Below are 17238 nucleotides of genomic sequence, written 5' to 3' on the forward strand. Positions count from 1 at the left end.
TAAAGTCAGTAGAGAAGGATTCATGATTCATTTGGCCCTTTTTTTCCCACTTGATTTTTCTATTTGTTAACTAAAAATATTTTATTTTTCAAGCATTCCCGACTTTGCTTTCCTTTGCTATCCTCACCCTACACACCATCACAACTAGACTTCAGTCTGTTGATCTGCTTCCTCCAGGTGAGCAATTTCTTCATCTGCTAGCTTTCTTCTCTGTGATCCGAATTTGACTTGTTAGATTGTGGCATTCATAAGACTATGCATTTGCCATGCAGAACTTGTAGACTTTATTTCTTAAAGGAAAAAAAATTAACCCATTGACTCTGTTACATCTGTATTGGTGCTATCAGTACTTCAGGACAAACTATGAAATAAATGTTAAGGGTTGAAAAAGAATCTAAATATTGATTTAAATTAGGGTGTTTCATATTTATTTAAGCGGTCCTATTCTTAATAATTTCATGTAAAAAAGTCTACCAATGATATTAATTTCACACTGAAAATAGTATAGGAAATGCTAAGGAAAGAAATGTGATGGAATAGAGAGTGGGCTGATTCAGGAATGAGGAGCTGAATACTTTCCTTTGTTGTAAATTATGGGTACAGAACAAATTGCTTTGCTGTCACAGCCTGAAGAATTGCATTTTACCTGAGAAACTGGGTGCCAAAATTCTCCTCTCCTTTTGGATGGACAATTATGTGTTATGTTAGATAATTTTTATTTTATGGAAATATACTAAAGACTACTTGATACATTACTTTTAAAAATCTTTACACCTCACCTTAATATACATTGCTAAAGGCATGATAGAACCAAATTCATATAAATTACAATAGCTGGTGAAACTCAATAATAAAACCCTCTGAACTCCATAAATTTTGCCAATATATTCTAATCTCTAGGTATGCTCTGGATGTGATTTAGATAATTTCAGAAAGCACATTAACATTGGGCATAACTGAATGAATTAAGTGAAGAGCAGGAAGGAATTTCTGTATCTCAGGTGAAATTTTAGCTCACCGTATTATATTTTTCTTTGTAGGGATTTATATAGTCTAAGTCTCTGAATCATTTGAATGCATTCCAGAGATCTGATTACATTCCAGTTTAATCCCTGCATGAGGGAAAGTCAAGCCATGAGAGAAAATGCTTATATCAGGATGTTGCTGTACTTGAAAAATAGACATGTGTATTACAGCAGTCTAAGAATTCCTGTTAGTTTTATTTGTGTTGCTTTACTCATGCCATAAAAAGCAAAGAGATTGCCTTATTTCCTGTATGGAAATGAATGGAAATTGGAGAGAACGTACAAGCAAAGGCCTTAAATAGAAAACATTACAGTGTGGAAAGTTATACGTGTCTCTGAATTTTGGGTAGTGATGTAAAACTGTGAAGACTTGTGTGCACACCCTCCCCCATGATCTACATAAAATCTTTCTTCTTATACTTAAATCGCAATGATTTCATGTTGATTAAATTTTAATCAGTTGGGATGAAGAGTTTTTCAATTCTGTGAAAATTAAATTCAAGAGTAATATGTATACCAATAAATAATTTTAGCTTCTGGAATGCAAGTTTCTGTACATAATTCCATGTGCTCCTAAAGGTGTCTCTATCTTGTTCCGATACCTACTTTCTGCTCATGTGTACATGCATGCTCACAGGTTCATGTACATACATACATGGGCACACCTATGCTTAACCATGGCCACTTACCATGTTAAAACATGAATGAGCTAATTGAGCACCAGGAAAAGAAGAGTTATACTTAAGTGGATAAGTGGATTTTTATATCCACTAAAAAAATTATAGGAAATTTTGGCCTTTAGGCAAGACCCCTTCTGTTCATTTCCATCTGGAATAGGATTTTTTAATTCATCATGTGCTTAAAAGGGGAGTGCATAAATACATGCATGCTTTATTTTAGTTGCATTTCTTTGGTGATAATTATATGACATTTAAAGTGATCTTGTCATATTGAAACATTTATTTTCTCAGTTAAAGTATCATATAAGCAAGATAGTGAAACTTGAAAGTATTTTCTACTAACAAATACACTATAATAAAACCCTTCAATTAAATCAGAATTACTGAGGTTTATTGAATGTAACTATCTTGCATATATATTCTTTATTTTCATAATAGAATTATTATGTAAAATATCTGTTTATGTTATAAAATAATCAGAATAGCATTTTTTTTTGTTTTAGTTACAATAATCTGGCAAACAAATGCTTAATATAGATACAGTTGGCCCTCTCTATCCTTGGGTTCTTTATCCATGGATTCAACCAACCTCAGATCAAAAATATTCTGAAAAATATTGCATCTGTACTGAACATTTGCAAACTTTTTTTGTTATTATTACCAAAACAGTACAGCTTTTTACATACCCCTTTATTATGTTAGTTATTGTAAGTAATATAGAGATGACTTAAAGTATACAGGAAGATATACAGAGATTTTATGCTAATACTACCTCATTTAATATAATGAACTAAGCAGTCACAAGTTTTGGTGTCTGCAGGGATCCTGGACCCAATTCCCCAGGATGCCAAGGGACAACTGTACAACCCTTGAATTTTATGCATAATAAGTTTATCACTGGACTATATATGTTAAAATGTATACTTTAAAATAAATGCTTAAGCTACCAATTCATTTCTTTTGGGAATTTTATGTAAAAGTATATACAGATATGTGTGTTTTTAATAATAAAACAAGTATACTTAATAAGAAAAAGACCAAGACAGAAACTCAAGTACTGCTGAACTAATAATTTTTCTATTTGCAATATTACTCTACTATAGATAATTAGATATTTTTCTTTTGTGATCATAATTATTTTATTAATTCAGGGAATGAACATTAAATATATTACTAGAAACTAGACAAATTAAATAGTCATATTTTATTCTATTTCTAGTTGGACCTGGATCTTGATATTGGGTAATTTTAAATCAAGGAATAAACTCATCTGAAGCTGTAAATTGAGTCACCTACAAGTTTAAGATTAGAGTGACCCTTAGATTCAAGTTGTTCTCTCCTTTGCGCAGAAAATTGGTGATTCCAACTATGTGTCCAGTAGGTTTCCACATTCTCCAATTGACGTAGGTAATTATATTTATAAAGGAATTTCAAGATTTAATTAGAAGATTGTTGCCATTTTCCTAAACATTTTCAAAGAAATAACTTGATAGAAATGGTTTTATTTGTTTTCTGTTCCTAAAGAATTTATTTGTGCCAGATTGCAGAGGGCTTTGAATACCAAATTTAGCAGTTCATATTCCATCGTTTTTTCCATAATGACCGTGGAAATTATAAAAGAAATGACTTTGGCAATAACAATATATCACTTATTTTTAAGATTGAGCATATATATTTTTTAAAAAGGGAAAACGTCAAATATTAGCATTCTTGAATTAACAAAGATCTTATTGTCCCTGCTATATCAATAAAAAATTATTTTTTTGATAAAATTTGGATTATAAGACTGATAATAAATAAGTGCTCATATATTTATATTTGTTTCCCTATTACTATTATTCCCAGGGAATGTATTTCAGTTTTGTCATCTGTTCTTTGTTCTGGATATGGTCCATCATCAAAAAATCATAGAACATAATTTTCATTATAAGGGACTATTTAAAATATATCTATAGGTCCCTATCATCTCTAAGAGGACCCTCTCTCTCCCTTGAGTGTGTCCTCTTTTTCTGTTCCTTTTAGCAAACTCATTCCTATTTAAAAATAAATAAAAATAAAATAATATACCACTTTCTGATATATATGCATATATGTATACATACATATATATACACATATATACACATATAACAATGCATTACATATGGAATCACTTTCATGTGCCTTAACAACACATCTTTATTATCCCTGACATACCTGTGAGCCTTCTCCAATCACTTTTTTGACCCTTGGTTTGAATATACAGCATGATAATCCAGAGGAACACATCTCATTTCTTTTAGTATGTGAGTTTCCTGACTGCTTTTCCAATTTCTTATTGCTTCAGTATGTTTTAATGATTACAAAATATTAAATCCATTACTAGAAAAATGGCTTGTCACTGCCAGTAAAATCCATTACAAAAAACATTTCTGTATTTACTCTAGAACATGGATATTGAATGCATTGATTTTACTTAAATTTTCATTCTTGGGATGACCCAATCATACAGGATAAAAACATTAGCTTCCAATAAGCTTACTGCACACTTACAGGTATCAAGAACAGAATAATTTTAGTGAAGTAATTCCAAGAACAGCCTTTATGTAAAATGTCAATTATCTTCAGCTAGTATCAGCAATTTGGTAGTAGGGTTTTTTGTCTTGGTTAGATGAAGGCTGAATTGTTAAGGTTCAGACTTTCTCTATTTAATTCTATAGTAGCCTGTGGACTATGTAAATCTCCTTGGTTCTCTCAGAAGTATTTTATTTTATAGGAATTAAAATAGTAAAAATACATGCTTATTATCATGTGTTATTGTGTGCATACAAACATACTTTTATGTACATGCACATGAAAAACATTTAGCTTTAGTTTATTTTTAAACTTGTGCAATGTAAGAATATTTTTACAACAATCATTTATTGAGAAGTATATCATTTATGTATATTTCCCTTTGCTTTGACCTTAAGAATTATTTGTATTGCTCTCTTCTTTAAAAAATAGTATATTTTGGTTGCTAATCTGAACAGGGCACCTATTTGTTCATTTGGTGTCATGTCTATCTAATTTAAGATAATAATTTAAACTTCAGCTATACCTCTAGAGTTGATTTCATTGAATTTAGCAGCTTTGGGGACCTAGGATGTCACTGAGAATATTAAAATACTAAATTTTTTTCTTAAAAATCCATCTTTTGGAAGTTCCACATTCTACTGACAGAAGTTGATTACAAAATAATAAGCAGAAGAGGATTATCTGTCTCTGAATTAACTGTTTTCAGAGAATGCTAAAAATGGCATCAATTCTGTTTGCTTGTTTCTAGAACCTGAAAGCAAAGAAGTGCTAGAAACAAGATGAACAATAGGATTTTAAATTGGTAAACAGATATACCTCCCCAAAGCAATCAGTTAGCAGGCATGGAAAAAAAAAAAAACATTAATAAGGCTATCTTGCTTGCTTTTTACAAGGGTTTGGCTTAATAGGCAAGTTTTTATTGACCTTCCTTACAGGATTACCACTCTGCTAGGAGGATGATTTGAATCTTAGATGTATTCATCCATGTCATCAAAAATGGTGTCATTATCAGAGATGGGGTTAACTTACAGAGGCAATAAAAGCATAAGGAAAACATCCTCTCTAAAGATAAAGAGTGGTAGCATATTTGCATAGTCTTAGGTCTGAAATTCACAGAATTATTTAAGTTGCTAGAATTTTATATTTGTCCTTGTAAACTAAACAGCTTTTACTAACTGTTTCATGCCAGAGCATAGGTTTCACGCTGCATATAAATCAGGTTCTTTTGGAAGCTGCATTAACTCTTTCAAGACTTTAAAATTACAAAGACTTATGAATTAATTTATATGTTGATGATAGCTTTCGAATAAAGTGTAAGATACAAAGGCGACTAATGTAAAACTAAACAGAGAAGCTGGCTCACTTTACAACAGGCTGTAGAAGGAAAAAAGGGACAAAAGGAGAAACCTAAGAGAGAATAAAGAAACCTATTTGTGCTGAAGTGTAGATTGTCAGGATACTTAGTGCTTTCCATAATTTAAAATTATAAAGAGGTGGTTATTTACATAGAGGTTTTGATTTCAATAACAGTGTCCCTGGTTTTAAAAAATTTTGTGAAGGGAAAATAAGCTGACCTCCAAGTTTGAGGGGACTGTATTTCAGGCAGTATTTATTTATATCATGTTATAAAATGGCATAGTCAATAATACATGAAGAGTTTTGAATTTTTATATAAACATGGCATTTAAGAGACAAATATAATGTTACTTTAAGCAATGAATATGTCATAGCAGTAGAGAGGTATGCACAACTTCTTTTAGGTCCTGGCATCATTATAAAAACTGAGTTTATAGATTCACTAATGAGCAATTTGACAATGAGTGATCTATCAGGAATGGTTGTTCCTACTCTTTTTTTTTTTGGTGGTGCTAGGAATTGAGTCCAGGGCCTTATGCATGCTAGGCAAGCACTCTACCAACTGACCTATATCCCCAGCCTCCTCTTTGTTCCTATTTTTGATTACTCATAGTATTTGATATCTTTTAAATTGAATTATCCTTTATATCAGTTACAGCATTGTGTTTAGATTCAGAAATGTTTATCAAGCATGTTCTATGCATTCAGGGAATGGTGCCCCAAAGAGTATACCAGGGCATGAGGGGCTCAATGAGGAAAACTGATTAAAAACTCAAGAGAGTTAGAATACATAATTTACTTGGAAAATTATAACATTTTCTTCATCCAAAATAGAAATATTTACTTTAAAGAAAATATCAGTAATTTCATTTCATTAGTTATTCTTATTGATATAGGCTATCAAATTTGAAATATTCCTGATTAAAAATTCTAATTTATTTGTTGTCATCCCTTTGCTTAGTTGAGTATTTGTTATTTCTCTCCTAAATATCTAAAATATCTCTTTTCTTCTTAACCCTTCTAGTTTTCTAAAATAATCCTCTAATTTTTTAGGTATGTGATCACATGTGATCATTGTAGTTGATAATAATAACAGCAAATTAGGGAGCAAAGAGAAATAATGTAAATGAAGGAATAAAATACTTTTCTAAGGTAAAGTTATAAAGTGCAGGATTCATATTGGTAATATAAAATATCAGTTGAATCAAAAATCATGAATATTTTCCTTAGTTTTGGAGACGTACAATCAAGTCCAAGCTGAAAAGGCAAGATTTGGGACTGTAATGATTATCTAAGGAATTGTTTTGAGGTCAGTGAATCATACCAATTTCTATTTTATCTGTTACAGATATCAAAACTCTAGGTATCTGTTTCTAGGAATAATGCTGATTTGAATATTACCTACTCTTTAGTTCATCCAAGTTCTGCAGGTTCATAAATGTTGTCTAGTATTTTTTCAGTTAATCATTCAATAATTCAAGAAACTTCTGAAACATGTGATCAGCTGAGCAAATATCTATAATAGTGTTCATTGCCTGCTTCATTAAATTTGGTCTTTTATTTAGAGCATTTCTTCTTTCAGATCCTAGCTAATTTCACCTGCATTGTTATTTAATTTTTTAATTATCGCAGCATAAATTCTTTGACTGATATCTTACTGCCTTGTGAAATGTGTAAAGATTGCTTCTCTTATCAGTGCCCTTATCTGAAACACCCTCTTCCTACTCTTCACTCCCTGTTGAAACTCTGAAATTCTTTGAATCACAGATCAAGCATCATCTCCTGTACAAAGCCTTTCACAATATTGAAATCTACATTTGTCTCTGATATTTGTTGTATGGCATTCTTACAAGATAGTTCAAAAGGTAGTTGTTTATGAATTATTTTCCCTATGTTGGTTTCAAATCCAGTTTCTAGTTTACACTCCAAGTTTAAACTCCTTGGTGAAGAGCTAGTTATACATACTTGAGAATGTGAAAGTGGATAGATTTAGGTTCACTTACCATAAACTTCTACCTGATGCAACACTTTATTTGAACAACCTATTCAAGAATGTCCCTGTTGAAACTTCTAGCACCTAGGCACAAAATAGATGTTTAATGCATTTTTACCTTATGAATTATTGAGTACACTACTTCAAAGTAACTGCTGAGCTACACATATCTAATGCACCCAAAGAGTCTTAATCTATTGGGACATTTGCATTTTATTGTTTTCTTTGAGAGGTATCAGAAACTTCTCAGAGAAAATACAAACCTTCTTCCATTTGTATAGCACTGAACGTGAGAGCTAGTTCTCCTCAGGGTACCTGTTAGGAAAGAGATGGCCCCATTTAGCTGTGCCTTCCCTTCCAAGCATCTGCTGCTGCCCGGGGTAATAACTGTGCTTACAGGATAGGATTGGGGTAACTAAATTTTAAATGTTAATCTCAGAGTAGTGTGCCATGGGACACAATTATATTTGTGTCATAAATTTCCAATGCATGGCTGAGATTCTCATTGTCTTATATATCTAGTGCTTCCACATCAAATTTCCTTAGACTGTTTTGCATTTGTTCCATAACATAAAGTTCATTGTAACTTGTGTTAAGTTTTTTTTCATCTCTGAGCACTATGTAGATGTTATCAATATGTGCCCCCAAAGGTCACTCTGGTAGATATTTTGCTATGTCCGAAAAGTCACACTTATAAGCATCCCTGAAGGTGTGCAGGTGCGAGCAATAGGAAGTGCAAATGCTCCAAGCAGCTTCAGATACCCAGCTGCAATTGGATTCTCTTGAATATGATATAGGCCAGTGGTTTCTGGTGTCTGAATGCAGCCATGGCAATACATTCAGAAGCATTGTGCGACGCAGGTGCATGCTAGAGGATTGGTACTTCAGAGCTGCCACGGTTTGACTATTTGATGGCATTATAATAACTTCTCCTTCAAAATGTGCTCTCCGCCTATCAAAAGCAGATAGAATGGCATTTCACAACTGAAGTAAAATCTGTGAGCCAAGCTTGGCAGTGCATCTACCTAAAAATACGTTTGTTTTTTTTTGTAGTATTTTTATTATGTGAACTATACATCTAAATTCTTATTCCTTGTGGGTGATTACTTTGAAATAATTAAATTCCTGGTGTTTTATACATAATGTTTTTTAAGATGTTGCTCCTGTGTGAACAGGCATCCTTGTGCAATGAGCATATTGTAACTAGATGCATTTTCCCCATTACATTAAATAATAAAAAGAAGCAAAAAGATGCTTCACACCTGTGTATCTGTGTATGAGTAATGACACTTGATTAGAAAAATAGCATAGATCTTTGTGCATAAGAGAGAAGCATGAGAAATACAATGCAAAAGAAGATCACTTATTTAAGTAAGTGATTAATTCTCCCATGTCCCTTTTTTTTTTTTTTATGTACACATCCTTGTTCTTCCCTGCATAGGATATCAACCAAGCTTATTCAAAGTAATGCTAAAATAAAGCCAGTTCGTCACATGAGTACTTGCAAGGATATAAAAACCTGCATATAATAAAATTGCAATACTAGAATATGTTTTTATTTACATAGGAAAAATAGTTTTGAAATAACTTTGCTGCTCTGTCTTTAGAAATAATATTGAAAGTGAAATTTTTACTCTTCTTGTAGGCATAAGTGAAACCAGACAGTTTATTTTAAACTAATATACAAGTAAATGGGACACAGAAGTCATAAGAGGAAATAATTTTATGACTATAAATCGTTCAGGTATCATTTATATCGAATAACTTTATCATCGAAACAAAATGATTTTATTGGCTGGTCAAGAGAAGCAAGCGAATAATAACGTAGTCAAAAAAAAAGAAAGAACTGTTTATGTTAGAGAAATGTCAATTCACAGGATGTTGCAAATTATGCCAACTTAGTGAAAGGGAAACCTACTTTATAAGGTTTGTTGGACTGTATTCTGACAAGATTTTTATTTTAGCATTGATAGTTCTCTGACAAGTTAGAATATATTTGGATAAATTGTAATCTGTGGTGTTTATAGAGAAGTATGTGCACAGATATATGAGAGATATTGTGTGTGTGTGTCAAATAAAGATAAAGAGAATGAAAACAAGCTTTTGTTACAACATTAAAACCTTTCAATAGAAAACAACTACTCATGTACTGCCAGTCTAAGATCTTGGCTTGTCATGGTTTGCAGAAAGATGGAGAATTTGTGATTGGCACTTGGCTTAAATTCTGTAGAATTAATATACAGAATTCTTCTGTCAGCCATAAATAGAGATGGGTGCCTGTTTTGCTTTTCCAAACAGCTAATTAGGTGTTAAGAAAGCTTACATTAGTGAAAGAAGGTAAATTAGAAAAAAGAAAAATGAGAACAAATAAAAAATGGATTTCCATTTATAGAGTTGTCTGGAAACAACTCTAATTTTAAGAAGCTGTTAGAAACAGTACCAAGTACCACAGTAACAGAAGAGCACTATTCCTATTTAAAGCTGTTTACAAAACAGAAATAAAACCATTTTGTTGACAGTCTTATAAAGCACAGAAAACTCCCTCTTAAATATCCATCTCCCATGGCCACAGCACTTTAGAACTTCCTCACTGATGCCTTGATTTATGAATTCCAGTTTCCAAACTTCTGTGGCATAGACATCTATTTAAGTAAATCACAGGCAGATACCAGATGCATGAGTGAGAGAGACTCTCATGCTGAAAATTATATGTGTATTTTCAGATGTACATATGTGTGAGGTCTGAGGCAGCTGGTAAATTTACAACTAAGGGTGGGCAATACTTTTACGTTTTCTAACATTTCCCTAAGTGGTAACAAATTAGTTGCCAGCTAGTTCTCCTTGGGGGTGTTGTATAGTACTTTGAAGACTGGGCAAATAAGTTTAGACTTCTGATTTGAGATATATTCCTGCCTGAAAGCAAGACAGAAAAAGAATAAAGAGGTTGGTTTGCTCTGAAGTGAGAAATGTTTTGGCTGGTTTCTAGACATGTTTCCTTTGTAATGTACACCACAGAATCATAGCACATGCCATTTTCCCCCTGAGTTTTCCAAAATACTTAGGCCATACAGGGGCCAATTGGATCTCTGTTAATTCTTGCCCATTTAAATAAGAGTTCTAACTTCTAATTTTAATCATGTATGTTAATTGTTGCTACTTTTCAGCCATCATTGAAATGGCTATGTGCTTCTAGTGAGACAGTGACATTGCAAAATTAAAATCACAATGTGTTTTCATTGTATAAAATTCTGATTTTAGAGGTAGGTAAATTGTTCACCTGATCATAGACTTCACCCTCATGATAGAAGAGGAAAAGGGAAGATTAAAATGGCATTTTTGAATGTTTTAATTCAAAAGATTAATTTACATGTGTGCATTTACATATAATAATTTCATTAATATATAACTAAATATATAAAATATTATTTTATTAAAAATGAAATCTCATTTACATTCCCTTATATTATGAATTTAGAATGTTATTGTGACTTTAAAAAATATTTCATAGTTTTTATTAATGTTATTTATATTGAGTATATTTTATTTTTTAAATTGCTTTTATTTTTTAAATACATGACAGTGGAATGCATCACAATTCTTATTACACATATAGAACAAAATTCTTCATATCTCTGTTTGTATATAAAGTATGTTAGCACCAATTTATGTCTTCACACATGAACTTCGGATAATGATGTCCATCACATTGGAATGTTCTTGTGATTTGCTTGTGGCATATACCAAATCTTAATATTCAAAAATGCAATGATTATGAATTTTACAATTCAAATTTTTAAAAAACATTTTTGGTTTAATGTCTTGGCGAAAGTCGAAGTTTATCAAATACATAGAAATGAAGATGTATACATGTTTGTTCATATTGTGTGTGGGATTTATGATTCAGCTGAAAAGCAACAACTACAGTCATTCAATAGTTAGTTGAGTCACTTGGTATCTTTTGCAACAATATCGTATAAATTAAGATGCAAAATTGAACCAACTCAAGTTACTGCATTTCAATAATTCCCTCTCAGAGCAAGTGTAATAGATGTGGTGACAGGAGTATAGAAAATGATTCTTAATACTGAACAAGTGTTTAAAGTGATTTGATTGTCACATGGTCCTTCAGGGAATCTTACCTTTACCAGATTAAACGCTTTGAAGTTTCCCAGGCAGAACTGCCCAGAGTTCCAGCTGCTGGACTTAAAAGTTGTTTTACCATGTGGAGCTCTCAGTTTTCTCATCTGCATGACACTGGTATTATTCTCTCTTTCTTGGCAAGGGGCACATTCTCCGAAAAGGTGTCCATGTTGTATTTAGGAATGGATGAAGGTAAAGGGGTAAATAATTTCTTAATAGTCTAGATTGGACCAGAAGAAAAAAATGTGACTATTGGGTGAATTTTTTCTTTTTATTCAGTGAATTTGTTTTCTGATACAAATATCAAATCCATGCAATAATTAATTAATAATTAATAATCCATGCAACACAAATATCAAAGCCATGTAAATAGTGGCTACCTAGATGGTTTACTTCCTTTTTCATTTGGGTAGTTGATAATTCCATGTATCTGTTCTGGGATTCATTCTTTCGGAAGTACAGAGAATAATTTGATTATCTACCTTTAGAGCCACAGGGCTTAAAAAGTACTCCACATTATTATTCTGTATTATACACATTTGGCTTCTTTAAAGGGATTTAAAAATAGATAACAGAAGGTACACATGACAGAGATCTTACTGGTATAACTCACTTTGTCTTAAATGCCTGCTTTTTTGGCAGCCCTCCTTCTTCTGTGTCCCCTTCATCTCTTCTCCACCCTTTCTTTCTTCTCTCTCTTCCATCCTCCATCGCTCCTTTCTTTTCTCCTTTACTCTTTCTTCTTCCTTTCCTCCCTTACTCTTTCTCTTTGCATTATTTCTTCCCCATTTTCTCACTTTCTTTTTTCATTGCATCTAATATTTTTGTGTCCAGCTTGTTATTCATTATAGATTACCTGTATTCCTTTGGGTACCTACTTATTTATCTATTTATTTATGTTTTCTCAGAAATGATTTCACTCTCTCATAAACTCTAACTTGACCCTTGGCAGTTATGGTTCACTTTGTGCTCATAGTCTCTGCCGTTTGTACAAAGTATCCATTCGATTTTCTTCACTGTCTGTGAACTGCTGGCATCAAAATTACAGTCTAATCACAAGGTGAACAGCTTGTAATGTATCATAATCAATACTCAAAATTTGCTCCCCTGGATGTGACATAAAAGAGCCAAGTAAAAAGCTGCAGATTTTCAGCAGTGAAGTGCAAACAATCATTTTATGTTGGTGGTTTCAAATTCAAGGTCGATTTACAGTTTCTTATGGCTGCATTAGTCTATGTCTTTCTCCCTCTTCTTAAAATCTTATTGAATTCATTCAGCACTGGCTATCCAAAGAGCTGAAATGGAAGGCCAGTCAATACTGGAATATAAAAACTGTGTTGGCATATTTCAAAGACAATGTTTTGGTTTTAAATGAATTTAAGGAAAAAGAAAGCATGGCTCTAAAAGATACAAAACTATGAACAAAAAATAGATTGTAAAGTTTTCTATTATGTTTTTGAAGGATAGAATTGTTAAATGAAATGATATTCTAGTTTCTAACACTTACTGACAGATATAGAGTGATATATGATTCCCATTCAGTATAGGTAAAGAAAACAGCTGATATTGAACTTTTCTGACATTTATTTTTTTTTATCTTAGCTCTAATTTAAATACATAAGAAAACTTACCAGAATATACTGTGTGTCTAGTTTATGCTCAAGCTGTTCAAGCCTCTCAAAGAGCCTTCCCAGCCATAGGTAGCATGTGTGAGTGGATAGGTGTGGACTTTGGTGTGAGACTACTTTCAGACATCTTGCCTGCATTACATAATAGCAAATATTCTATTCTCCTCTAGGAAATCATTTTTAAGTGACAAAAATAAAATAGACATAGCTACCTCAATAAGATTCTTTAGCATTTCACCAAGACTGTACATGTTATAAAATACTTCCATATTTTTGTTCTGTCAAAACACCATTTTGATTCTAAAAAAAATGTACTCTCATAGGAAAATTATTTTATTGTTAAAACTGAGATAAAACAAGTTGTGAGTTTGTGATTTTTTTTGTTTATTTGTTTGATGAGGGATTATATATGAACTTTAACTATAAATTCATATCTCATTTGATACTTTGGAAATAATGCTATTAAATTTGCTGTTTTCTAATTCAAATATCTTTTATATAGACTTTTTTTCCCCTTAAACAGGACACTATAAATTTGTAGGGATCATCCAGCATCAATTAAAAGGCAATCCCCAGTGCTCCTGAATGTGTAGGGAATTCTATTCCCACCATGTAGAGGTAAATTGTAAATATCCTCTCCTGAAAGTAAAAGTCCCTGATTTAAAAAGGATCATTAAACAGAATGAAAACAACCATTCACAGAGAAAAGGGAGAACTGGAAAGATGTAACTTCAAAGTTATGGTTTAAAATATTGGGGTCAAGGAAAATAAGCAACTGTTGTCATTATGAAGGATTTTTCTTTCCTATGGCTTTGTTTTACATCTTTAAAATAGGGATCATTAAAAAATGCTTTACATAGATTCTCCATATGTTTATTGGCAAAGGAGAGAAATAAAAATTCTCACAGAAGGCATTATTATTTAAAACAGGAAATGGTGAATTGTCATTTATTCTGAACTCTACTTGTTGAATAAATCCGTTTTCACCTACTTACACCAAAAACAGAAGTGCAAAAAACTGATTACATGATCCATACGCATATCTAATAAAACAGGAATGTGCACTTTTTGACAAGCTTATTCATAATACATTCTGATAGAAAATTCTATTTGCCACTCTCAGTAGGAAAAGTAGGCTTTGAAAGAAAACCTTTTATTTCATGACTGTCATCAAAATAACAATTACAAGTAAAATAGGGATAAGACATTTTTTTTAAAAAAAGCAGCTTAGTACTTGGCATGGAAGTCTGCAATCCAGTTTTTTCCCTGCTATTTGATTTGAAAAATTAATCCTGATAATCCTTTTTGAAGTTCTCTGTTTCCAGGATAGGTTATACAGAACAAAGACTAACTGATATCCCCAGGACATTAGATTATGATGATGCTCTATTCTACTGAGATTGATTCTCCAATGGCCACTTTTTACTTCTTTGCAGGCTATGGGAATTCGTTAATATCTAGAGAATAGACTTAAATAAAACCATTGTCTCAACCAGCAGGTTTATGCAACCATCCTGAAATGTTTTAATTATTGTTTTCTTTTCCTTTTTAATTAAGAGACCAGAGGTCAAGCAAGCCCACTGAGAGCTGATCACAGCCTCTGTAGAAATTTAAAGGAAACCCTAATGATTGGATTTGCTGTCTTCTCTTTTGTTTTGCAGAACCAGAAGAGTGTGTTAATTGCACAGATGAATGCCGAGTGCTTGGTCATTCTGACAGGTGTTGGATGCCACAGTTCCCTGCAGCCAATCAGGCTGAAAACGCAGATTACCGCACAAATCTCTTTGTACCCACAGTTGAAGCTAATGTTGAGACTGAGACTTACGAAACTGTGAATCCCACTGGGAAAAAGACTTTTTGTACATTTGGAAAAGACAAGCGAGAGCACACAATTCTCATTGCCAATGTTAAACCTTATTTAAAAGCCAAACGTGCCCTGAGCCCTCTCCTCCAGGAGGTCCCCTCAGCATCTAGCAGCCCTACCAAGGCATGCATCGAGCCTTGCACCTCAACAAAAGGCTCCCTCGATGGTTGTGAAGCAAAACCAGGAGCCCTGGCCGAAGCAAGCAGTCAGTACTTGCCCACTGACAGTCAGTATCTGTCGCCCAGTAAGCAACCAAGAGACCCTCCCTTCATGGCTTCCGATCAGATGGCAAGGGTCTTCGCAGATGTGCATTCCAGAGCCAGCCGAGATTCCAGCGAGATGGGTGCTGTTCTTGAGCAGCTTGATCACCCCAACAGGGATCTGGGCCGAGAGTCTGTGGATGCAGAGGAAGTTGTGAGAGAAATTGATAAGCTTTTGCAGGACTGCCGGGGGAATGACCCTGTGGCTGTGAGAAAGTGAGAACGAAAGAGAGCGAGAGAGAAACGCATTGGCATTTTCTTGTCTCTTCTGTTGATTTTAGAATGATCGCTCCTGGGGACAACCCATCTTACAGGGATGAAGAAAGACCAATGCTGCTCTAAGGCTTTTAGTGAACATCTGAAGTGCCCACAAGTATGTTCTTTTCACTGCTGTTTCTTTTTCAGAGATAACAATGGTTTTGTTTTGACCAAACTTCTATTAGGACAGAATTAATGATGCTTAAAGAGAAAAAGAAAAAGAGAGAGGAGAGAGAGAGATGAAAATGGAGAGAAGAAAAAAAGGAGGAGGAGGAGGCGTTACCTTTTGACAATCTGTTAGGAAGGTATGCAGTGTGGGAAGTGAAGTATTTCTGATCACTCTAAAGACTGTCCTCCGTGATTTATGCTGACTTAACTGTTTACCTATAAACCCCATACAAAGCAGGGTCATCATTTGTGATCTGTGGTGGATTTCTAGCAGTCATCACAGGCTTCTACTGAAAGTCCCGAAAAGACCTTGCAGTAGTCCAAGCTACACCAAACATAATACATATTTGTGGTAAACATTTCTGTATAAAGTTACCTGCCACACATATAAACACAAAGAACATTCCACTTCATTAGTCAAAAACAAAAACAAAAAACAAGAAAAAAAAAAAAAAACTTGGGTCATTTGTAAGACACCTCATGTCGTATAAAAAGTTAAATGTAAAAAAGATATAGTCCATTTTGTCCTGCACACACGTAGACTAATTCACTTCATTAAAGGAGAAAAAAATTTAAAGATTTAAAATGTCTATTTAGCATTTTAGTGTCCAACAAAAATATAAAAAAAAAATGATTAGTTCGTTTGAAATTTGGCACAGAGAAAAGTTCTGAAAATTAGTCAACTTTGAGTGGTAATATTCAGAGCATATTAACATGAATAATATGACTTATTCATTTGTGGACACTAAAATAGCTCAGAAAAGTGAAAATGTCTTAGACATACACAAATCACATGACCATTTAAATGTGCAAATGTAAGAAGATTCAATGTGTTTACATCAAATGACATATTTTTATTGATTTATTGCAGATTCCGTGCATATGAGCCAAATTGTTGAGTGTATAAGAGCTATATTGTGTATTTTATTAAATTAATATATAGTTGTGTTGCAAAATATTTGGGCTTATATTGTAAATGGCAAGTGTTGCCTCGGTAGCTGTCGAACTCTATGAGTTTTGTTTTTTCCTGCTTCCTTTTCCCCATGGAGTGTGGGAAGCAGTGCCTCAGAGCAGAGTCTCTTGTTTAATGTATAGTCTACCAAGTACTACAGTACATAATCTGTTCAAAATGTGTTTGAGTGAGCTGATGGAGCTAACTGAAAGGTCAGAAATTACATCCGTCAGTCATGGTTCTGTGCAAGTCCTTGTAGAAGCTTTTATTAAAGTCATGCTAAATCACAAGAATTACATTTGTACCAATACCTGAAACTTCTTCATGTTGTTTTCATATCTTAAAGCTTCTGCCTATG

General features: G+C 33.1%; 1 protein-coding gene across 1 annotated transcript in view; it reads left to right on the forward strand.

Annotated features, from left to right (window-relative positions):
• Nucleotides 1–15813, forward strand: part of Pcdh17 (protocadherin 17) — a 95731-nt gene extending 79918 nt beyond the window's left edge. Inside the window, exon 4 of the mRNA XM_026412727.2 lies at nt 15040–15813. Coding sequence (XP_026268512.1) covers nt 15040–15722 — 683 coding nt within the window. The 3' untranslated portion in view covers nt 15723–15813. The remainder of the gene's footprint in view (nt 1–15039) is intronic.
• Nucleotides 15814–17238: the final 1425 nt, after the last annotated feature.

The sequence above is a fragment of the Urocitellus parryii genome, chromosome 2 (assembly GCF_045843805.1).
Source record: "Urocitellus parryii isolate mUroPar1 chromosome 2, mUroPar1.hap1, whole genome shotgun sequence".
Taxonomy (NCBI): Eukaryota; Metazoa; Chordata; class Mammalia; order Rodentia; family Sciuridae; genus Urocitellus; species Urocitellus parryii.